The sequence below is a fragment of the Lolium perenne genome, chromosome 2 (genome assembly GCF_019359855.2).
Source record: "Lolium perenne isolate Kyuss_39 chromosome 2, Kyuss_2.0, whole genome shotgun sequence".
In the NCBI taxonomy this organism is placed as follows: Eukaryota; Viridiplantae; Streptophyta; class Magnoliopsida; order Poales; family Poaceae; genus Lolium; species Lolium perenne.
Window position 1 is genome coordinate 169964881 of NC_067245.2, and position 24893 is coordinate 169989773.

At 42.2% G+C, this 24893-nt stretch overlaps 1 protein-coding gene across 1 annotated transcript in view; it reads left to right on the forward strand.

Annotated features, from left to right (window-relative positions):
• Positions 1–330: 330 nt before the first annotated feature.
• Positions 331–24893, forward strand: part of LOC139835659 (uncharacterized) — a 35392-nt gene continuing 10829 nt past the window's right edge. The window contains exons 1-3 of the mRNA XM_071825517.1: positions 331–1302; positions 1414–1601; positions 1672–1836. Coding sequence (XP_071681618.1) covers positions 1248–1302; positions 1414–1601; positions 1672–1836 — 408 coding nt within the window. The 5' untranslated portion in view covers positions 331–1247. The remainder of the gene's footprint in view (positions 1303–1413; positions 1602–1671; positions 1837–24893) is intronic.

Here is a 24893-nt window from a genome sequence, read left to right on the forward strand (position 1 = left end):
CATGCACCATGTCACCGTGTGACATGCGGCCTAAATCCAAATTTAAACATTGCGAAAAAATCTGAAAAAAATCATGCACGTTCACAGCTCATATTAAGATAACCCCTAAAAATTTCAGATCAAAATTCGAAACATACATCGAGAAACAAAAAATGGAAACTCAGATGTGAATAGTCTACAGAGAAACTCAGATTTGAATTCGGGAACTATTCATGACAGATTTCTCTTTTTTGTTTCTCGATGTATGTTTCGAATTTTGACTTGAATATTTTAGGGGTTATATTAATATCTATGAACATGCATGATTTTTTTCAGATTTGTTCGCAGTGTTCAAATTTGAATTTAAACCGCATGTCACACGGTGACATGCAATAGGTGCATGTCACCTGATCTGCGGTGACGCTGGGGCTAAAAAGAAGACCTTTCCACCTCATTTCCTCCACTGTTTCACATATTTTAGCTTCTATTTATGCGGTGCCGTGGAGGTGGGGGTCTGGTCGTCACCCTCCTCCTCCCCACCTCATTTCCTCCACTGTCTCGCAACTCCTTGATCTACTACTCCTATCCATATACATGCCACTCAAATGGATGTATTTGTAGATACATCCATTTTAGTGGCAGTTAATATGGACCGGAGGAAGTACTAATAATATGAGGCATGTTTTTGAGCTGGCCCTGTTTAGTAGAGTTTACATTTGAGAGTTACATCTTTCTACCACCATTATTTTTGATTTAGCTTGTCTTTTGTGCCCACCATTTTATCGAGCAGGGTTAATGCAAGATCCATAGCAAACTAGCTTCTCATGACATTTTTTTGGCGGAGTGCATCTTCTCATGGCGAGCTAGCGACTTTGCCACTAGAGTTTTTTTTTGTTGAACTAGTACATTTTTTGGATTTTCCCATTTTATTTGTGCACAAGCTATGAGCCGCCCGCAATTCAGCACCATATATTGGCGGGATTTTCTAGTTCAATTGTTTTGTACTAGGATATTAGCAGGATGCTATCTTCTAGGGCTTTCATTTCCCCTATATCCAGCCCCACCCACGGACAAGCAAGGGCCTCTCTCATTACCTCGCACCTAGTCCGTCTCGCTCCCTCTCAGTCCTCCATCCGTAGCCGACATCCACCGCGCCGGAGCCAGCTCAGCGACGCCGTCAACCACACTCCGTCCGCTTCGTCGGATCTGCTTCCCCGACTCACTGGTTCATCTTACCGGCTGGCGAGATCGGTACACAAAGCGCCACCATGATCCACCGAACCAAAACGAACGGCCAACGCGCCACCTCCCCAGTCGACCAAGGTTGAACACTTTGTCCGGCAGCTTTTGTTATGTATTCGATTTCCGAGACTAGTTTATTGCTTGCTTCCACTGCTTGTTATTAGCATCTGTTTTTTTTGTAATACCTGCTAGATATTCCCCTCGAGAATGCCTACGAAGAATCTCGGAGGCAAAATATCTTGCAGAATAAGATAATTGCAGCCAAGCTCGGCATACTGTGGAATGGGACAAAATCACCGCACCCCAAGTCGTTGCCGAGATTTTTCACCCGTGTGATGTGCCGCCAAAAGGACGATTCCGTGGGGCAGCTGCTGAAGAAGGTATTTAGCCGCACTGCTCAAATTTCATATGTGTTGTTTGCTGATTGATTTGATGAACTTTGATTTGCAGCAGCTAGCCACTGCTCATGTTCCTAACAAAGACAGTGAGCGCACCAGTGATGCAGACATTGGTAGAAAGGAGGCGGGATTTGGTCCTATTGTTCTAGCAAGCAATCATTTGAGGGGCCACCTAGGATCAGCACATCTGGATCCTCCTGAGCTCAACATTAAGGAGGTAATTTTATAATAGTGTTTTAAACATGACATAATCTAATGTACTGAAAGAGATCAAACTGTCAACTGGAGTGGAGTGGTATAGATGGTAGAGATATAGATATAGATTTCAGATTTCCTAATTTTTTCTTGAAAATAGGGTCGCCCCGGCCTCTGCATCCAAATGATGCACCCACCCTTTTATTGCAATGTTTTAGACTCCATTTAAGGTTTAGAAACTCATGGGTTGCTCAAAGTGGTGACATGAATCAACCAACATATTTCCTTTTAATCTGCTGATTGATTTTATGCATGGCAAATCGCAGAAGCAAGTGACTGCTCATGTCCCTGCCAAGCAGCATTGTAGCACAGATGTCCGTAGTTCCAGTTGATGCAAACGTTTGTAGGAACAAAACAGAAGGATGTGGCAATGGGGAAGCTAAGATTAGGCGTCTTCAAAAGGACTTGGATGTGGCCACTTGGCGGAACAAAGAAATGAACCGAGGATGGAATTCTACAATTCAAGATGGCCTACATGCTGTTGCTGATCTGCAGAAGCTAGTGGCTAGCAACTTGGTTACCGCTTTGGCTGATGCAGATGTCCATGAGATCAACTGGAAGATCTTGGAACAGGTGAAAGCACGAGCAGAAACTCTGCACTCATCTTTGCAGGTAGATGATTTTCAAAGGGTGATGCAAGAGCCGCTATATGAATAGATTGTTGTTTTCAGTTGATGATGTCCCTGGTTCTTTTGTTTACTTATGTGCTGGTAGTACTTAGGGGAACTAGCTTGTACAAGTAATTTTTTTCCGATAAAGTTGTACAAGTAAATGCCACATGCTTCGCATGTTTGACCAATTAAGTTAAAAAGCTTCACAAAATCCTGCGTCGAAGTTGTTTCACTAAAAAAAAGAGCTCTCACGTGCAAGGCACGTGTAATTTACTAGTATATACTAGTACTAGTAGAGATGGTACACCTAGACATTAGAGATTTGTTTGTTTTAAAGATATTTTTAATTGTGTACAAGATGGAAAATATAACTTTAGGGCATCCACAATGTTGCTATTGCCAAATCTGATACGATGGTGAATTTGGCTTTAGTGTGAAATATAGCAATAGCTCCACAATGTAGTGGTTCCAAATATTTATAACGTGGGACCCGCCATCAAGCTAAAACAACACATAAAGCCAATATGGAACTACTCTCACAATGTAGGGAACTAGTTCCAAATGCCAAAAGTGAAATTTGGCATCGGAGCACCTACTTGCTCCGGTTCCTTGTTTTTCTGGTTTTGGAACTACCTCTACAATGTATGGAACTAGTTCCAAAAGCCAAAAATCAAATATGGAACCACTTTTGGCTACACGTTGTGAATGCTCTTAGCAAATTCCTAGTATTTTTCATGGTCGATGTAAAAAAAAGTATTTTTCATGGTTGATGTAAAAAAAAACAAGTTTTTTTCATGGTCGATGTAAAAAAAGAGAGAAAACATGTCTCATAAAAAGCCTTATGGTTAGTACATTTTTTTTTACGGAGTAACTCTTTTTTACATAGCCCAAATTACTATTCGATTTTCCATTGAAATATTTTATGTGTATAAAGCAAGCGAAGAAGTACACATGCATTTTTCGTTTTATTCTTTTTTGACATTTTTCAAAATGTATAGAAGATGAATTTCGAAATAAAGAGATCATATGCACCCAAGAACCAACAAGCATATCCCCTTGACCCCGAACATACTCAGGGCCCTTTTGTTGTGGCTTTTTTTTTGCCTTTTTGTCTTTTGGATTTTGGAAGCCAAAAACAAATATTATATTCTTTTGGCTTCCAAAATCCAAAAGCCAGAAAGCCACACCAAAAGGACCCTCAGCTTCAGACCTGGGATTTCGTAGGCTAGGGTCCCACAGTTTTCCACCAACCAGTAATAATTTCAACTATGCCCGCAAAATTCCCGCCGAAATCCCCCCCCCCCCCTCCCGCTTCCAAAATTCAAAGCGATGTGAAATAAGTACAGTGTCGATCTTATCCCCCCGGACCGCTCAATTCAGACCTATCACCGGCAGCGCCGAACCCCGCATCTCTCTCTCTCACGCTTCCACCCTGCATGACCCACCGGATCATCTCACACGCCGGCGCCGGCCCACTGTCCCACTCCCACACCAGCACTACTGCCTTCTCATCGGCCACCGTAGTGACCGACGACGTTCCGCCGTCTCCCTTGCTTTTTAGCAAGCCGGAGTAGCTTCCACCTCCCCCACCCCCACCGACGACCACTGTACCATACGAGCTCCTCCGTAGCCGACTTCCACCGCCGCCTTGTCGGGCCGACACACCATCGCCGGGTTCTCGTATCTTAATCCCCTACTCCTTCCGTCCACCGGACTGGAGAGATGGGCGCCCCCATGGTCCACGGCAGGAAACCAAAGCGTACACGCGCCCACTTCCAAGAAGGTTGATATGGCCGCATTCGTTATGCATGTGATTTCGAAAAGTATTTTTTTGCTTACTTGCACCGCCATCTCATTAGCATTTTTTTTGTAATGCATGCTAGATATTATTGCAATACAGAAGAATGAATTAAAAGAGAAACGAATACGGAATATATGTAGAAGATATGCAAGCCGTGTGGGCACAAGCATTTGTAACGCTATTGCCTCTAGTGCAAACCTGAACAAAATCGGAGAAGAACCCTTTCCCCTCCCCAAAGATAAAGAACAATGTTATGATTCACAATTTGATCCTGCTGAGCCTCTTGGAGAGCTGACTCAGGAAGATGCCTTGCCTGACCATTCTCCTCAACCCCACCAGGTGATTTCTGTGTTTTTACTATGAGATATCTGTTGCAACTTCCATGTGTTGTATACTTGTATCCTGAATCCCACCAAACATGTTCACATGCCACCTCTAGGTCTCCTTAATGCATCATATATATGTTTCAGCATGCACGTCATCCTTTACTGTTCTTCATTCTATCCCATTTGCATATCATCATATATGGGACTTCTGTAGACTGAAATATCGTTTATGTGTGCTACGAATCTGCAGCTTCAAGTAAGAATTTCGCAGGAACCACCAATGAGAGGAAGACCATTCAATATGCACCTGAATCGGTGATAGAACAGCTGCAACCAAAAAAGAAACCTGCTTCTGCAACTAGACAGTCTCAGCGATTCATGGCACTAGTTGAAGAAAATAACGAAAATGCTAAGAGTACTGAAATAAAAACGTGGTGAACACCCCAAGAGGTTGAATCAGCCACCTGTTACCAATCCAACAACCAGCGACAATCGGCAGCAGAATCCGCTTTCCACAAGAACTTCTCAGCCACAATTGGCAGCAGAATCCGCTTTCCACAAGAACTTCTCAGCCACAATTGGCAGCAGAACCAGTTTCCACAGCAACTTCTCAACAACAATTGGCAGCAGAACCAGTTTCCACGGCAACTTCTCAGCCACAATTGGGATCAGCAGTAGCTGTGGTAGGAAATACTGCCCAAGGACACACTGTACTGGCCCCACTCGACACAACCATAATCGGCCAAACATCGTTAGCACAACATCAACAAACTGTTGATGATCTCCCACTGACCCATATTAGTCCTGCCATAGACAACTCCCCTGAGGATGAGCCCCACACCGAAGAAGGTACATTTTCCAATGCTTATAGTTTCATTCTCCGTTATAAAGTTATACTTTATAGATAAATAAATAAATATATATATATATAAATATAAATATATATATCTACCTTGATAGCTTGATGTAATGCTTAACTTTGTAGTTGCACCACGATCAAGAAAAACGAGGGGCCCAACAGTAGGGAAAATGTTCGTAGCTAAGCTTGCTGGGATGGAATCAAGATTTCGCCTTTCATCTATCGTAGGTGGCAGAAGGCCACTGGACCCAGAAGAATCTTGTAAATTAGCATCGGATGTAGGAATTTTCGTCAGGAATGAAATTCCTATCTTCCCAACATGGAAAGAGCACGTAGACACCTCTGCGCATTTTGAAAAATTAGTGCACAGGTTACACGTAAGTCATCTTTCTCTTGGTAATGTTACTCATACTAGTATACCACATTGGCACGTCCCGTTCCTTCTAGCTTGTTGTTGGCTCTATGTATATCGCACCAACGGTTTATATTGTTGTGAACAGTTAAGGTTCGAGTTCGATGAGGACCAAGAGGAAGTAAAGCATGTTCTCAACAGTCTATTCTCAGACTGTCTGCGCCAGTATCGCAGCAGGCTAAAGAAGAAATACTTCACTGGAAAGATTACTGGGAGTGTTCCAACTATATCTCCTTTTAAGCAAATGACTGACAAACAGTGGGGAGATCTTGTGAAGCACTGGTCTGATCCAAAGAATATGGTATGATTTGTAAGACTGAGACCAGATCACATCTTGGATTCTTATTTATAGCAGTGTCTCACTAGTCTCCTTTTTGCAGAATTTGGCTAAACAGAATCAGAAAAACCGCGGTAAACTACTTTTACCTAGCCGTACGGGATCTCGTAACCTTATAGTGCACATTCGGCAAAAAGTAAGGACATGTTGTTTTATACTGCTATTTAGAAATATTTTAGTAAAAGATCATGCAGAGTATATACACCAGTGTGCAGCTTATATTATGATCCTCCATTTCAACCACGTTATTCGATTTATAAATGGTAGTACTAAAATGCAGATGTTACATAATGCAAGTAAAAGGGAACCAAACAAAGAGATGACTCTGCCAGAGATTTTTGAAGCATGCCAGAAGAACAAACTTGAAGTGATTGGAGAAGTCGCACAGAGTGTTCTTGTAAGTCTTCTAAAAGATTGAAATTTTGTGACGACTCACATCCCAACTTGTAGGAGTAGTAAAGTACATGTCAATATGATATTATATATGTTTATTAAAATTCATGTGATGTGAATCAGACATGCCAAACTGTAGGAATAAAAGTAGGTCATACACATGATAAATCTACTATCAGCAAGTTTCTCTGTAGTAACTATCATGTTTACACATGTGTACGAACTGAATTTTTTGCAGGAAGATATGAAATTAGAGATGGCAAAACCCGGTAAAAACGGTCTGGAAAAAACCGATGAAGAATGTGTGAAGGCATTTTCTATGGCAATAAAAAAGAAAGGCATTGCCAAAAACACTTTCTTACGGAATGCTGGACTGCTGAAGTGCAAGTCCATGTCCAAGTCAAAGTATTTGCATGCTCAAGTTCTAGAGGAGCAACTCCAAGTAGAACGAGCTGCATCAGCTGCGCTAAGACTAGAAGTCGACAATTTTAGAACGATAGCAGCACAGAAGGAGGCCCTACTAGAGCAGGTTAGGAATGCTAGTAAGTAGTAAGAAGAGTGATACGTCTCCGACGTATCGATAATTTCTTATGTTCCATGCCACATTATTGATGTTATCTACATGTTTTATGCACACTTTATGTCATATTCGTGCATTTTCTGGAACTAACCTATTAACAAGATGCCGAAGTGCCAGTTCCTGTTTTCTGCTGTTTTTGGTTTCAGAAATCCTAGTAACGAAATATTCTCGGAATCGAACGAAATCAACGCCCAAGTTCCTATTTTCACCGGAAGCATCCAGAACACCCGGGAAGGACCAGAGGGGGGGCACTGGGCCCCCAGACCATAGGCCGGCGCGGCCCAGGCCCTGGACGCGCCGCCCTATGGTGTCGTCGCCCCTTCGACCCTCCTGCGCCGCCTCTTCGCCTATATAATGCCCCTGGATCGAAAACCCTGATACGTTCGACGAAACCCACAGAAACCTTCCAGAGCCGCCGCCATCGCGAAGCCAAGATCTGGGGGACAGGAGTCTCTGTTCCGGCACGCTGCCGGAACGGGGAAGTGCCCCCGGAAGGCTTCTCCATCATCACCACCGCCATCTTCATCACCGCTGCTGCTCCCATGAGGAGGGAGTAGTTCTCCATCGAGGCTCGGGGCTGTACCGGTAGCTATGTGGTTCATCTCTCCCATGTACCTCAATACAATAATCTCATGAGCTGCTTTACATGATTGAGATTCATATGAGTTTGTATCACAATTTATCTATGTGCTACTCTAGCAATGTTATTAAAGTAGTTATATTCCTCCTGCACGTGTGTAAAGGTGACAGTGTGTGCACCGTGTTAGTACTTGGTTTATGCTATGATCATGATCTCTTGTAGATTGCGAAGTTAACTATTGCTATGATAATATTGATGTGATCTATTCCTCCTACATATGCATGAAGGTGACAGTGTGCATGCTATGTTAGTACTTGGTTTAGTCTTTTGATCTATCTTACACTATAAGGTTACTTAAATATGAACAAATTGTGGAGCTTGTTAACTCCGGCATTGAGGGTTCGTGTAATCCTACGCAATGCGTTCATCATCCAACAAAAGTGTAGAGTATGCATTTATCTATTCTGTTATGTGATCAATGTTGAGAGTGTCCACTAGTGAAAGTCTAATCCCTAGGCCTTGTTCCTAAATACTGCTGCGTTACTACTGCTTGTTTACTGTTTTACTGTGTTACTACTGCTGCAATACTACCACCATCAACTACACGCCAGCAAGCTATTTTCTGGCACTGTTGCTACTGCTCATATATATTCATACCACATGTGTTTCACTATCTCTTCGCCGAACTAGTGCACCTATTAGGTGTGTTGGGGACACAAGAGACTTCTTGCTTTGTGGTTGCAGGGTTGCATGAGAGGGATATCTTTGACCTCTTCCTCCCTGAGTTCGATAAACCTTGGGTGATCCACTTAAGGGAAAACTTGCTGCTGTTCTACAAACCTCTGCTCTTGGAGGCCCAACACTGTCTACAGGAAAGGAGGGGGAACGTAGACATCAAGCACTTTTCTGGCGCCGTTGCCGGGGAGGAAAGGTAAAAGGTACTCACACTCCGGATCTCGGCTACTAAGCTATTTCCCGGCGCCGTAAGTACTCGAAGCTATTTCCTTTAGATCCTGCAATTGCATCTTTTTGTTTCTTGTTTACACTAGTTTGGCATAATGGACAAGAATGATCTTCTTATTCTATTTCCTGATTTAAAACATGGATTGTTTGATGCGAAAATTAAAAAACCTATGGAATCTTATTTGCATGCTGGTAGTAATATTAGTATGAACGCTTTGAACACCATTGTTGAAAAATAATATAGAAAGTTCTAAGCTTGGGGAAGCTGGTTTTCATGATCTTTTTAGTCCCCCAAGCATTGAGGAGAAAATTTTCTTTGATGATACTTTGCCTCCCATATATGATGATTATAATGATAGTGGTCTTTTGGTGCCACCTACTATGGAGAGTAAATTTTGTTGTGATTATACTATGCCTCCAACACTTGATGAGAATAATAATGATAGCTACTTTGTTGAATTTGCTCCCATAACAACTAATAAAATTTATTATGCTTATGTGGAGAGTAATAATTTTATGCATGAGACTCATGATAAGAATGCTTTATGTGATAGTTATGTTGTTGAGTTTGCTCATGACACTTCTGAAAGTTATTATGAGAGAGGAAAATATGGTTGTAGAAATTTTCATGTTACTAAAACACCTCTCTATGTGCTGAAATTTTTTAAGCTACACTTGTTCTATCTTCCTATGCTTGTTACTTTGCTCTTCATGAACTTGTTTATTTACAAGATTCCTATGCATAGGAAGCATGTTAGACTTAAATGTGTTTTGAATTTGCTTCTTGATGCTCTCTTTTGCTTCAAATACTATTTTCTTGCGAGTGCATCATTAAAACTGCTGAGCCCATCTTAATGGCTATAAAGAAAAAACTTCTTGGGAGATAACCCATGTGTTATTTTGCTACAGTACTTTGTTTTATATTTGTGTCTTGGAAGTTGTTTACTACTGTAGCAACCTCTCCTTATCTTAGTTTTGTGTTTTGTTGTGCCAAGTAAAGTCTTTGATAGTAAAGTCAATACTAGATTTGGATTACTGCGCAGTTCCAGATTTCTTTGCTGTCACGAATCTGGGTCTACCTCCCTGTAGGTAGCTCATAAAATTAAGCCAATTTACGTGCATGATCCTCAGATATGTACGCAACTTTCATTCAATTTGAGCATTTTCATTTAAGCAAGTCTGGTGCCATTTTAAAATTCGTCAATACGAACTGTTCTGTTTTGACAGATTCTGCCTTTTATTTCGCATTGCCTCTTTTGCTATGTTGGATGAATTTCTTTGATCCACTAATGTCCAGTAGCATTATGCAATGTCCAGAAGTGTTAAGAATGATTGTGTCACCTCTGAATATGTTAATTTTTATTGTGCACTAACCCTCTAATAAGTTGTTTCGAGTTTGGTGTGGAGGAAGTTTTCAAGGATCAAGAGAGGAGTATGATGCAACATGATCAAGGATAGTGAAAGCTCTAAGCTTGGGGATGCCCCGGTGGTTCACCCCTGCATATATCAAGAATACTCAAGCGTCTAAGCTTGGGGATGCCCAAGGCATCCCCTTCTTCATCGACAACATTATCAGGTTCCTCCCCTGAAACTATATTTTTATTCCATCACATCTTATGTGCTTTGCTTGGAGCGTCGGTTTGTTTTTTTTTTTGTTTTGTTTGAATAAAATGGATCCTAGCATTCACTTTATGGGAGAGAGACACGCTCCGCTGTTGCATATGGACAAGTATGTCCTTGGTTTCTACTCATAGTATTCATGGCGAAGTTTCTCCTTCGTTAAATTGTTATATGGTTGGAATTGGAAAATGGTACATGTAGTAATTGCTATAAATGTCTTGGGTAATGTGATACTTGGCAATTTTTGTGCTCATGATTAAGCTCTTGCATCATATGCTTTCCACCTATTAATGAAGAAATACATAGAGCATGCTTAAATTTGGTTTGCATATTTGGTTTCTCTAAGGTCTAGATAATTTCTAGTATTGAGTTTGAACAACAAGGAAGACGGTGTAGAGTCTTATAATGTTTTCAATATGTCTTTTATGTGAGTTTTGCTGCACCGGTTCATCCTTGTGTTTGTTTCAAATAAGCCTTGCTAGCCTAAACCTTGTATCGAGAGGGAATACTTCTCATGCATCCAAAATACTTGAGCCAACCACTATGCCATTTGTGTCCACCATACCTACCTACTACATGGTATTTTCCGCCATTCCAAAGTAAATTGCTTGAGTGCTACCTTTAAAATTCCATCATTCACCTTTGCAATATATAGCTCATGGGACAAATAGCTTAAAAACTATTGTGGTATTGAATATGTAATTATGCACTTTATCTCTTATTAAGTTGCTTGTTGTGCGATAACCATGTTCACTGGGGACGCCATCAACTACTCTTTGTTGAATATCATGTGAGTTGCTATGCATGTTCGTCTTGTCTGAAGTAAGAGAGATCTACCACCTTATGGTTAAGCATGCATATTGTTAGAGAAGAACATTGGGCCGCTAACTAAAGCCATGATCCATGGTGGAAGTTTCAGTTTTGGACAAATATCCTCAATCTCATATGAGAAAATTATTAATTGTTGTTACATGCTTATGCATAAAAGAGGAGTCCATTATCTGTTGTCTATGTTGTCCCGGTATGGATGTCTAAGTTGAGAATAATCAATAGCGAGAAATCCAATGCGAGCTTTCTCCTTAGACCTTTGTACAGGCGGCATAGAGGTACCCCTTTGTGACACTTGGTTAAAACATGTGCATTGCGATGATCCGGTAGTCCAAGCTAATTAGGACAAGGTGCGGGCACTATTAGTATACTATGCATGAGGCTTGCAACTTGTAAGATATAATTTACATGATACGTATGCTTTATTACTACCGTTGACAAAATTGTTTCATGTTTTCAAAATCAAAGCTCTAGCACAAATATAGCAATCGATGCTTTTCCTCTATGGAGGACCATTCTTTTACTTTCATTGTTGAGTCAGTTCACCTATTTCTCTCCACCTCAAGAAGCAAACACTTGTGTGAACTGTGCATTGATTCCTACATATTTGCTTATTGCACTTATTATATTACTCTATGTTGACAATATCCATGAGATATACATGTTATAAGTTGAAAGCAACCGCTGAAACTTAATCTTCTTTTGTGTTGCTTCAATACCTTTACTTTGAATTATTGCTTTATGAGTTAACTCTTATGCAAGACTTATTGATGCTTGTCTTGAAGTGCTATTCATGAAAAGTCTTTGCTATATGATTCACTTGTTTAATCATGTCATATACATTGTTTTGATCGCTGCATTCACTACATATGCTTTACAAATAGTATGATCAAGATTATGATGGCATGTCACTCCAGAAATTATCTGTGTTATCGTTTTACCTGCTCGGGACGAGCAGAACTAAGCTTGGGGATGCTGATACGTCTCCGACGTATCGATAATTTCTTATGTTCCATGCCACATTATTGATGTTATCTACATGTTTTATGCACACTTTATGTCATATTCGTGCATTTTCTGGAACTAACCTATTAACAAGATGCCGAAGTGCCAGTTCCTGTTTTCTGCTGTTTTTGGTTTCAGAAATCCTAGTAACGAAATATTCTCGGAATCGGACGAAATCAACGCCCAAGTTCCTATTTTCACCGGAAGCATCCAGAACACCCGGGAAGGACCAGAGGGGGGGCACTGGGCCCCCAGACCATAGGCCGGCGCGGCCCAGGCCCTGGCCGCGCCGCCCTATGGTGTCGTCGCCCCTTCGACCCTCCTGCGCCGCCTCTTCGCCTATATAATGCCCCTGGATCGAAAACCCTGATACGTTCGACGAAACCCACAGAAACCTTCCAGAGCCGCCGCCATCGCGAAGCCAAGATCTGGGGGACAGGAGTCTCTGTTCCGGCACGCTGTCGGAACGGGGAAGTGCCCCCGGAAGGCTTCTCCATCATCACCACCGCCATCTTCATCACCGCTGCTGCTCCCATGAGGAGGGAGTAGTTCTCCATCGAGGCTCGGGGCTGTACCGGTAGCTATGTGGTTCATCTCTCCCATGTACCTCAATACAATAATCTCATGAGCTGCTTTACATGATTGAGAATCATATGAGTTTGTATCACAATTTATCTATGTGCTACTCTAGCAATGTTATTAAAGTAGTTATATTCCTCCTACACGTGTGTAAAGGTGACAGTGTGTGCACCGTGTTAGTACTTGGTTTATGCTATGATCATGATCTCTTGTAGATTGCGAAGTTAACTATTGCTATGATAATATTGATGTGATCTATTCCTCCTACATATGCATGAAGGTGACAGTGTGCATGCTATGTTAGTACTTGGTTTAGTCTTTTGATCTATCTTACACTATAAGGTTACTTAAATATGAACAAATTGTGGAGCTTGTTAACTCCGGCATTGAGGGTTCGTGTAATCCTACGCAATGCGTTCATCATCCAACAAAAGTGTAGAGTATGCATTTATCTATTCTGTTATGTGATCAATGTTGAGAGTGTCCACTAGTGAAAGTCTAATCCCTAGGCCTTGTTCCTAAATACTGCTGCGTTACTACTGCTTGTTTACTGTTTTACTGTGTTACTACTGCTGCAATACTACCACCATCAACTACACGCCAGCAAGCTATTTTCTGGCACCGTTGCTACTGCTCATATATATTCATACCACATGTGTTTCACTATCTCTTCGCCGAACTAGTGCACCTATTAGGTGTGTTGGGGACACAAGAGACTTCTTGCTTTGTGGTTGCAGGGTTGCATGAGAGGGATATCTTTGACCTCTTCCTCCCTGAGTTCGATAAACCTTGGGTGATCCACTTAAGGGAAAACTTGCTGCTGTTCTACAAACCACTGCTCTTGGAGGCCCAACACTGTCTACAGGAAAGGAGGGGGAACGTAGACATCAAAGAGTATCTGCTAGATAATTGGAGATGAACGGGGACAGTGACAGGTCATTACCTTTGTCTTGTAAAATGGTTCCTTAGTCTGAGCATATTTCGTAGGTGCAATTATCTGCAATTGCTATGATCTTGGTGGTCGTTTCCTTGTTGTGATGTGGATTTTTTTTTTGAACCGGAACCCTGCTGATTGTTAATATTATAAGTGGATTGCCTAGCCCTTTCCATCAGTTCTGACTTGTGGTTCCGTTGGCTCGTGGATGAAGCTTGACATGGTATCAGAGCCCATAGTCTCAAGTTCGGACTTTTGGTCGCGTTGGCTAGTGCATTAAAGCTTGACACTGATGATTTTCTGTGATCCATTGATTTCCAGCTTTCTACATATAGCCCAGGTCTAGAAGCTTGTCAACTGGTCTGGTTCATTCATCGTTGTATTGAGTGCAATGAACGGAACAGTGCTTCTCCTTTGTGTTGTGCTGCAACACAACAGCTGTTCCTGCTTCTGTACAGGCGAGTTGTGAACAAAGATACTTATGTATACTACCAAATTTCGACTCCATATAATCAATAGCTTAACAACCGTCTAATTCAAAATCTCAACACTGTAGCATATACCTCCTGCCTATTGAATACAATTATTTCACACACTGAAATATTTTGTACGCGTTTTGAATTGGAGAACATGGGAACCGACTTTGGTTTCTGATTATGACTTGATGTGACCCTAGGCCCTGGATTCCTGAGCAGAAGGTATGTGTAAAAACAAAGAGATTACGAAGTGCTAATTCCCTTTTTTTTGTAAGTCCTGGTGGCATTGACACTCCTTTCTTACTTGCTATATTTTTTTGGTGTTTATATATAATAGATAATTACCAGCTTATTGTCGAACCCGTTAGATTTTGGGCAATAATTGTTACGTGGCTGCTTCTTAATTAAAGTTTATCATGTCATGTAGATGGATTTGTGAAAGATGCAGCGGGTCGTTCTTCAGATCGTCTACATGGGATTCCCATCTACATGTATGTTCATGGTTTCATGGAGTACTTCAGCTCATAGCAGCCACATACGATCCTGCAAGATTTGCATTTTTTTTTGACCTTGCAAGATTTGCATTCAATGTATCGCCAAGGCGCGTCCGTGAGAACTCTAGAAACATCTTCGTCAGACTCGTTTTGGCGCGCGCAGTTCCCGAGCGAATCCAATGAATTTTGACCGTTCTCTTAAAAAAAAGGAACTTTGACCGTTGGATCAAGCGTTGGAGAACTGATGTGCCAACGGCCAATAATTATGATCGTGGTAACCGATTTTCAACGTGATGATGAATTGATGTGACATTTGGCCGTACTAGTACGGTCTCATATTTTTGTATTACTTAGTACTTGGACTGTGGCCAAATTCGAAATCTCATTCCAGCGGCAAAACTTCCCGCCCGAAAAATACAAATATTTCACACGCTTCTAACTTCCCATTCTACCCTCGTAAAGATGACAACAATGTCCATGTATAAGTCGGTTGGTGGGGGGTCTACCCGTCATTTTTTTTCGATCACCACCTCCCTAGCTCCGGAAACCCCCCGAAAAAAAATTCATTTCCCTCACTCTCTCCTCTGAGACCACCCACCGGAACTTCCCAAGTCCCTCTCTCTCCCACCTCCACACGGCCACCGCACCGGAACATCCCCGCCGGACTTCCCTGGCCTACCCGAGGCCTCGCGATCCTCGTCATCCGGCTGTCTGCCGGAGCCGCTTCATCGACGCCGTCATCAACCGGACCGGATCATCCCCGCCGAACCTCGAAACCATATACTCATCCAGCAGTCTACCGCAGTCGTTTCAGCTGCGGTATCGTCCACCCCACCGGAGCCGCTTCGCCGGATCCGTCGTCCACCGCATCGGATCTAGCTCACCGACACCACTGTGCATTAACCGGATCTGCTTCACCGGCGCCGTGCATGATCTAAACTCTTCTACTGTCGCTTTTCTATTGCTTGCCTGCAAGTTCTTGTTTAATCTTGGGGGAACCTGTTTGTGCTAACGACGCGCCGTTACGTTTTTGCAGATGAGATGAGTAACCATGAAGTGTAATGGCCGTCTCTCCAACCCCAAGTAGCACATGTAGCGTACTTCATCACCGGATCTATCAACCCCAGGAAGATCTGCTGTGACTCCCACATAGTGCTTCTCCTAATGTAAGTCCCTTGTTTTAGCGCCATGTTCTGGGTTCAGATGCTTGTTTGTCTGAAGCTCTTTTAGTTCATTCCTAGCTATGACCGTAACACCTTGCTATTTTCTACTTCATTGCTAACTTTAAGCGATTGAACATTTTGGTTTGCATTCCCTGCTCTGTAGATGTAGCCATCATAACTTCTATCTTGCTCACCGTTGTTACAAAAATTATAGGTATTATAGTAACATCCTGCTATTATTTAGTTCATGGCCAATTTTAAGTAATTGCACATGTTGGTTCGCATTCCCTGCTCTATAGCTTTTGGCATCGTAACTTCTATATTTGGTTTACATTCCCTGCTCTGTAGATCTAGCCATCATAACTTTATCTTGCTCAGCCGTTGTTACAAAAATTATGGCCTGCTACTATGTTGTTTGTGCCAATTTTTTACTACATGAACATGTTGGCTTGCATTCCCTGTACTACAGGTGATGCCATTGTTTTGTATCTAGTTCATTGTAAGCTAACAAAGTAAGGACTTAGTTTGGCATGCTATCACTCTGCTATCTAGCCTGTAGTACAAATATACTTGTCATACTACTAGATAATAATTTTGCGTGCCATCTTGTTCTTCAAAAGCTGCATTATTGACTTGTTTCTCTGACTTGGCATGACGCTCACATATGGAAAGCTGAACATATTGGTTTGCATTCCCTCTTATACAAGTTCACAGGTGATCCCACTATATTCTGTATCTGGTCCATCCTAAGCTCCAGCATTAACTATCCTCTATGTGTTGCTCATTACAAGTTTATATCCCGAAACATCTTGATTTGCATCCCCTTCACTATAAGTTCAGGAGTATTATTTAGTTCACGGCCAAAATGAAGTAATTGCACTTGGCACATGTTGGTTCACATTCCCTCCTCTTTAGCTTTTGCCATCGTAACTTCTATTTTTGGTTTACATTCCCTGCTCTGTAGATGTAGCCATCATAACTTCATCTTGCTCAGTCGTTGTTACAAAATTTATAGCCTGCTACTATGTTGTTCATGCCAATTTTGTACTCCCTGAACATGTTGGTTTGCATGGGACTCGACAGTAGTAAGTCTGCTGTTTCATTCTAACATGCTCTGTTATATTGGCTGTTGGTATGCGGCATGCACTCTTTGTTTGCTTATTGTGCGCATTACAATGATCTTGTTATAACGACGAAATGATGAGTTCCAAATTCTTTGGCAAACAATATTGTAGTGTCTTTGCCTTTCCATTGTTGCTGTCTTAACTTGTAATGTCTTTGTTTCAGATATAGGTGCTGCATGGACAACTTAAAAGATTTGCCGGATCCCTTCATTGTATTGCTAGGTTTAATTACCATTCAATTTCTCTGGGTTCTGTAATATTTTTTCAATGCCTTGCACCTGATGTAATATTTAGTTAGTTTTTATAGTTCTTTCGCGCATTTTTTCTTTGGTGCTTGTGGTAAGTGAGGCTATCCGACAGAAATCAATGCTGCGTAAATATTCTCAGTAGCTAAATCACGAATTCCCATCCCTTAAACGGCCCAATTAAGCGAAATCACATATGTGCCGGCCCGCAAAATTCTAAAGCGCCTATTAAGCCGGCATATAAACAGCAACTAAACGGGCTGGCCCACTTACTTATTGGGCCAGCCCACTTTATTTACTGTGGACCCCACACTTTGATTGGGCCGGCCCACTTGCTTTAAGGTGGACCCCACCCAGTACTGGGCCGGCCCACTAACTAGTTGGGCCAGCCCAATTGCTTTTGTGGTGGCCCCCACATACTAAATGGGCCGGCCCTTTAAGACGAAAGTGGGACCCACCTGTGTTTTTGGCCCGGCCCAATATCTTGTTGGGCCGGCCCACTTGCTATATGGTGGACCCCACATACTAAATGGGCCGGACCCTTAACAGGAAAGTGGGACCCACCTGTGTTTTTGGCCCGGCCCACTAGCATGTTAGGCCGGCCCACTTGCTATATGGTGGACCCCACATACTAAATGGGCCGGCCCTTTAACAGGAAAGTGGGACCCACCAGTGTTTTGGCCCGGCCCACTATCTTGTTGGGCCGGCCCACTTGCTATATGGTGGACCCCACATACTAAATGGGCCAGCCCTTTAACAGGAAAGTGGGACCCACCTGTGTTTTTGGCCCGGCCCACTATCTTGTTGGGCCGGCCCACTTGCTATATGGTGGACCCCACATACTAAATGGGCTGGCCCTTTAACAGGAAAGTGGGACCCACCGGTGCTTTTGGCCCGGCCCACTGGCTTGTTGGGCCAGCCCATTTGATCAAATGTGGACCCCACGTACTAAATGGGCCGGCCCGATAGCAGGAAAGTGGGACCCACATGCTAATTGGGCCGGCCCAATAACTTCTTGGGCCGGCCCAGTTGCCTTAATGTGGACCCCACTTTGTAAATGGGCCGGCCCGATACCAAGAAAGTGGGTCCCACATGTCTTGTGGGCTGGCCCTTTTGCCTGTTGACCGGTCAAATGAGTGCATTCGGCCCGGCCCACATGCTTAGTGGGCTGGCCCATTAAAGTTTTGACCAGTCAACCTTAGAGGTTAGGCCCGGCCCACGTAACTAATGGACCAGCCCAGCCATATAGTTGACCGGTCAAACTAAGTCAGCTGGCCCGGCCCGCAAACTTAATGGGCCGGCCCGCTTAAGACGTGGCAGGCCTCGTGTGGGCCTACCATCTACCACGGGGTTTCAGCCGGTTAACGCCGTTAACTGCCAGTTAACGGCGTCTGCCACGTGTCAGTTTGCATGACGTCAGCAGTCAACGGGCTCCCGGAAACACTTGGGCAATGGTCCGATTTTCCGTGGCGGAAGGGCGCCCAAGCGCGACGGACCGAAAAAATCGTCGTAGGACTTTGCCTGACGCAGTTTCCACAACAGAACCCATATCGTCGGGTTAGGCCCATAGGCGACGAAAAATACCCCTTAGCGGACGATTTTGAGACGTTGTCTATCAGAACTTTTCTTGTAGTGTGGTGTCCCACAATTCCACATTCATAACATGTTATGGTTGACTTGTCCTTGGGGGTGACGGGGATGGCGTTGCTTCCAGTCCTCGGGCCAGTGTTGGTGTTGTTGTTGTTCCCATTGTTGTTGTTGCTGTTGAGGTTATTGTTTTTGTTGTTGTTGCTGCCTCCGGGCTTCGGGGGTCCTCCATGGTTGTTGGTGTAGTTTGGGCGGTATGTTTGAGTAGTTGGCCTGTTGTTCCTTGGGGCAAATCCTCCGGTTGAGTTGTTGCGGTTCTCGTTGGCTTGGTGTAGTTTCCCTTCCATCTGGATGGCTGAGTCCACCAGAGCTTCCAAGTCAGCGAACGGAATGTTCACTAACACCGTTTGCATTTCGTCATGCAGTCCATTCAGAAATCTTTCTTTCCTCTTTTCGTTGGTCTCGGTTTCATCGGGGGCATACCTTGACAGTGTGAGGAACCTGTCGCGGTATTCTACTACCGACATCCTTCCTTGTTTGAGTTCGCGGAACTCGTCTCTCATCTTCTTGATCAGTCCTTGGGGCACATGGTATTTGCTAAACTTGAGCTTGAAGTCCTCCCAGGTCATCATTTGTCCCGCATTCATTGCGCGGGCACTTGTCCACCAGGCTCGTGCAGGTCCTGACAGGTAGTGGGTGGCAAATAGTACTTTCTCTGCGGTTTCAACTCCCGCAACTTCTAGGTTGTTCTCCATTGTCTGGAGCCAGTCGTCAGCATCAAGTGGCTCTTCGGTCTTGCTGAACATGGGTGGGTTGGTGTTCTGAAAGTTCTTCAGCTTTGACCTAGGGTGGTCGTGGTTTCCATGGCCTTGATTGTTCTGAGCGATCTGCTGCAGTGCGGCAATATTGGCTTGTCGTTCAGCTCTCTCGGCTTCTCGGTCTGCCATCATCATCTCCAGCATCTGCATCATGGCGTCTTGGTTGGTGCTGCGGGTTGGTGGGGCCATCTGAACATTGAGGTAGATGATAAGATAAGAGGGAAATTTCTATGGTTTGTTTGATTTTTAAAGTCAAAACGTTCAAAAACTTGAAAACTTGAGTAGTGTTGAGGGGGTAAAAACCAACAACACTTTTTCATTCATACCAAACATCACACATTACAAATCTAACACACCGTTGGTTTGAAGAACCATTCATTCGCTCTACGATACAAGGGGATCATGATACAACTCACACCTACTCAAGTGCTTGAGTGATACTACTCTTCAGGGTGGATTCTTTGTCTTCACGGGTAATGTGCTTGGCGAAAGATGCGGGCGTTGTCCAACTCCTTGCGGGTCTGATACGTCTCCAACGTATGCATAATTTCTGATGTTCCATGCTTGTTTTATGACAATACCTACATGTTTTGCTCACACTTTATAATGTTTTTATGCGTTTTCCGGAACTAACCTATTAACAAGATGCCACAGTGCCAGTTCCTGTTTTCTGTTGTTTTTGGTTCCAGAAAGAATGTTCGGGCAATATTCTCGGAATTCGACGAAACAAAGACCCAACATCTTATTTTTCCCGGAACCTTCCAGAAAGTCAAAGGGGGACCAGAGGGGAGCCCTGGGAGCCCCACACGTGTGGTCGGCGCGGCCCAAGGAGGGGCATGCCGCCCTACTGTGGAGAGGCCCCGTGGCCCCTCCGACTATGTCTCTTCGCCAATATAAGCCCTTTCGACCTAAAAACTCGAGACCAATTGACGAAACTCCAGAAAGACTCCAGGGGCGCCGCCACCATCGCGAAACTCCAATTCGGGGGACAGAAGTCTCTGTTCCGGCACCCTGCCGGGACAGGGAAGTGCCCCCAGAAGCCATCTCCATCAACGCCATCGCCTCCATCATGCTCCGTGAGTAGTTCCCCCATGGACTACGGGTTCTAGTTGTAGCTAGTTGGTATTCTCTCCCCCATGTACTTCAATACAATGATTGAGATTCTTCTGATGTAATCGGTGTTGTGTTTGTTGGGATCCGATGGATTGTTACATTATGATTAGTCTATCTATAAAGTTTGTGAAGTTATTGTTGCTGCAATCTTGTTATGCTTAATGCTTGTCACTAGGGCCCGAGTGGCATGATCTTAGATTTAAGCTCTATACTTATTGCTTAGATTGTATCTACAAGTTGTATGCACATGTCTATGTCCGGAACCAAAGGCCCCAAAGTGACCGAAATTGAGACAACTGGAGGGGAAGGCGTAGGTATGAGGATCACATGTTTTCACCAAGTGTTAATGCTTTGCTCCGGTGCTCTATTAAAAGGAGTAGCTTAATAGCCAGTAGATTCCCTTGAGGCCCGGCTGCCACCGGCTGGTAGGACAAAAGATGTTATGCAAGTTTCTCATTGCGAGCACGTATGACTATATATGGAAAACATGCCTACATAATTAATAATCTTGATGTTCTGTCTTAATGCTATTTCAATCCTATCAATTGCCCAACTGTAATTTGTTCACCCAACACTTGTTATTGGAGAGTTACCACTAGTGTAGATAGCTGGGAACCCCGGTCCATCTCTCATCATCATATACTCGTTCTACATGTCATTGGAAGTAGTATCAACTATTTTCTGGTGCCATTGCCACTGTGTTACTATTACTATTGTTGTGTTACTGTTAGTATTGCTCTCATATTACTGCTGCTTTCACATCACCCCTGTTACTAGTGCTTTTCCAGGTGCAGCTGAATTGACAACTCAGTTGTTAAGGCTTATAAGTATTCTTTACCTCCCCTTCTGTCGAATCAATAAATTTGGGTTTTACTTCCCTCGAAGACTGTTGCGATCCCCTATACTTGTAGGTTATCAAGACTATTTTCTGGCGCCGTTGCCGGTGAGGCATAGCTCTACTCATAAGTTCACCTAGGGAGTACACTCTACCTCTCTCTCTGTTTTTGTTTTATTTTATTTTGTTTTGCTTAGTTTACTTTTGTTTAGTTTCTTTGTGCTTAGTTTATTTCTGTCTAGTATTATTTTGCTTAGTTTACTTTTGTCTAGTTTCTTTTTATCTTGTTTTATTTTTCTCATATACCCAAAAATCCATAAAAATTTGAAAAACCTAAAAATTAAAAACTGTTGCTATGGAAGAACGCATAACCATGTTGGAGCTTATAGAATTTTATAATAATTATAGAGAATCAAGAACGGGTAAAGTTATGAGTGCTGTGATAGAAAAATTGAATACAATTGCTAAAATCTTGCTTAAACGCCATGATATAAAATGTTGCTCTAAACAGGATACTAAACATCTTAAATTTCAATGTGGCTTTAGTGAGGAAGTTTTAATTAAGAACTATAATTGGAATAGCTATATTCGTCTTGGGTTCGAAGAGGTAGAACAATTTGTCTTATTTATGGGAGCCTCTGAGATAGAATCCTTCATGGTTAAAAATTATGAAACTTGTGTTGTTTGTAAGGACCTTAAATATTATGTCTCTTCTATCCTTAATTTTTGCATAGAAAGTTACAGCAATAATCCTTATATCATTGATTATAAAGAGAGACTCATTAATGCATAAGAATTCACTCACAATTTGCAGGAACCAGTGGAAGAAGAAATTGATGAACCTGAAAGCTCATTGTATGAAAAAGAAGAGGAGAGTGATGAACAAAAGGAGGAAGAATGGATTAGCTACCCATGCCAACCTTCTAATGAGAGTAACTCTTTATCTCTTACACTATTTGCTTGTCCTCCATGCTTACCAAAGGAGGTTGAATGTTATGTTCCTGTGGATTCTCTTGAAATATTACCTATGAGTAAAGCTTGTGAGAATAATTATGCTACTGTTATCTATGATAATCCATGCTACTTTGATAAATCGTATGATAATGCTTTGTTTGTGCCTGATGTCGAAATGCATGGTACTAAAGTGTTTTGCTTAGCAAATGTTTATGATAAATCTCTAGATGATGGTCCTATGTTACTTGATAATATTAATTGTACTACTAATGAAAATGGGATTGGAGAGTTCTTGAATTTATCTAGGAGTCCCATATCTCTTGAGATTGATCAATCATCTTGTTATATTATTGATAAAAGTTGGTTTGAAAGTTTTAATCCCACTATTTTTGAGATTGATAAAAATTATATGTTTGTGGATCATGAAAAGCATGCTGTATGTGATAGTTATGTTGTTGACTTTGTTCATGAAGCTACTGAAAATTATTATGAGAGAGGAAAATATGATTGTAGAAATTTGCATGGTACTAAAACACCTCTCTATATGCTGAAAGTTTTGAAGTTACTCTTGTTTTATCTTCTTATGCTTGTCACTTTGTTCTTCATGAATTTATTTGGGTACAAGATTCCTATGCATAGGAAGTGGGTAAGACTTAAATGTGATTTGAACTTGCTTTTTGATGCTCTCTTTTGCTTCAACTCTTATTTCTTGCGAGTGCATCATTAAAATTGATGAGCCCATCTTAATGGCTATAAAGAAAGCACTTCTTGGGAGATAACCCATGTATTTATTTTGCTACTGTTTTGTTGTGTCTTGGAAGTTGTTACTACTGTAGCAACCTCTCCTTATCTTTATTTTATTGCATTGTGGTGCCAAGTGAAGTCTCTAATAGAAGGTTGATACTAGATTTGGATTTCTGCGCAGAAACAGATTTCTATCTGTCACGAATCTAGGTATGATTCTCTGTAGGTAACTCAGAAAAATCTGCCAATTTACGTACGTGTTCCTCAGATATGTACGCAACTTTCATTAGTTTTGAGTTTTCTGATTTGAGCAACGGAAGTACCTCTTAAAAATTCGTCTTCACTGGCTGTTCTGTTTTGGCAGATTCTGTCTCTGTTTTTTGCATTGTCTCTTGTGGACTTTAAGCAAGGCTTTCTAGACGTGGAGGGCTGTAGCTAATGTTTTATTGAGTTCTTGTAATGTGTCACTACAGGACCAAGGTGGATTAAAGTTTTTTGAGTACTAACCCCTCTAATGAAGTTTATGAGAAGTTTGGTGTGAAGGAAGTTTTCAAGGGTCAAGAGAGGAGGATGACATATGATCAAGAAGAGTGAAAAGTCTAAGCTTGGGGATGCCCCCGTGGTTCATCCCTGCATATTTCAAGAAGACTCAAGCGTCTAAGCTTGGGGATGCCCAAGGCAGCCCCTTCTTCATCAACTTATCAGGTTTCTACTATTGAAACTATATTTTTATTCGGTCACATCTTATGTTCTTTACTTGGAGCGTCTGTGTGTTTTTATTTTTGTTTATGTTTGAATAAATTCGGATCCTAGCAATCCTTGTTTGGGAGAGAGACACGCTCCGCTTTTTCATATGAACACCTATTCTTCGTTTTACTTTTAATGTTCAATGATAAAAGTTGGAAGGTATTGCACTTATTATTATTTGGTTGGAAACAGAAAATGCCTCATATTGTCTTGGATAATTTGATACTTGGCAATTGTTTTGAGCTCTCAAGTAGATCATGTTTCTCTTGCATCATGTAGTTTAAACTTATTAGTGGAGAAATACCGTAGAGCTTGTTGAAATTTGTTTGCATGATTGATGTCTCTAAGGTCTAGATATTTTCTAGTAAAAGTGTTTGAGCAACAAGGAAGACAGTGTAGAGTTTTATAATGCTTGCAATATGTTCTTATGTAAGTTTTGATGTACTGGTTCATACTTGTGTTTGCTTCAAACAACCTTGCTAGCCAAAGCCTTGTACTGAGAGGGAATGCTTCTCGTGCATCCAAAACCTTGAGCCAAAACCTATGCCATTTGTGTCCACCATACCTACCTACTATGTGGTATTTCCTGCCATTCCAGGTAAATACTTCATGTGCTACCTTTAAACAATTCAAAATTTATCATCTCTTATTTGTGTCAATGTTTTATAGCTCATGAGGAAGTATGTGGTGTTTTATCTTTCAATCTTGTTGGGCAGCTTTCACCAATGGACTAGTGGCTTCATCCACTTATCCAATAATTTTGCAAAAAGAGCTGGCGCGGGGTTCCCAGCCCCCAATTAATTAACTTCATTAATAATTCTCTTCACATGTTTTGCTCTGATTCATTAGTAAGCAACTTAATTTTGCAAATAGACACTCCTCCATGGTATG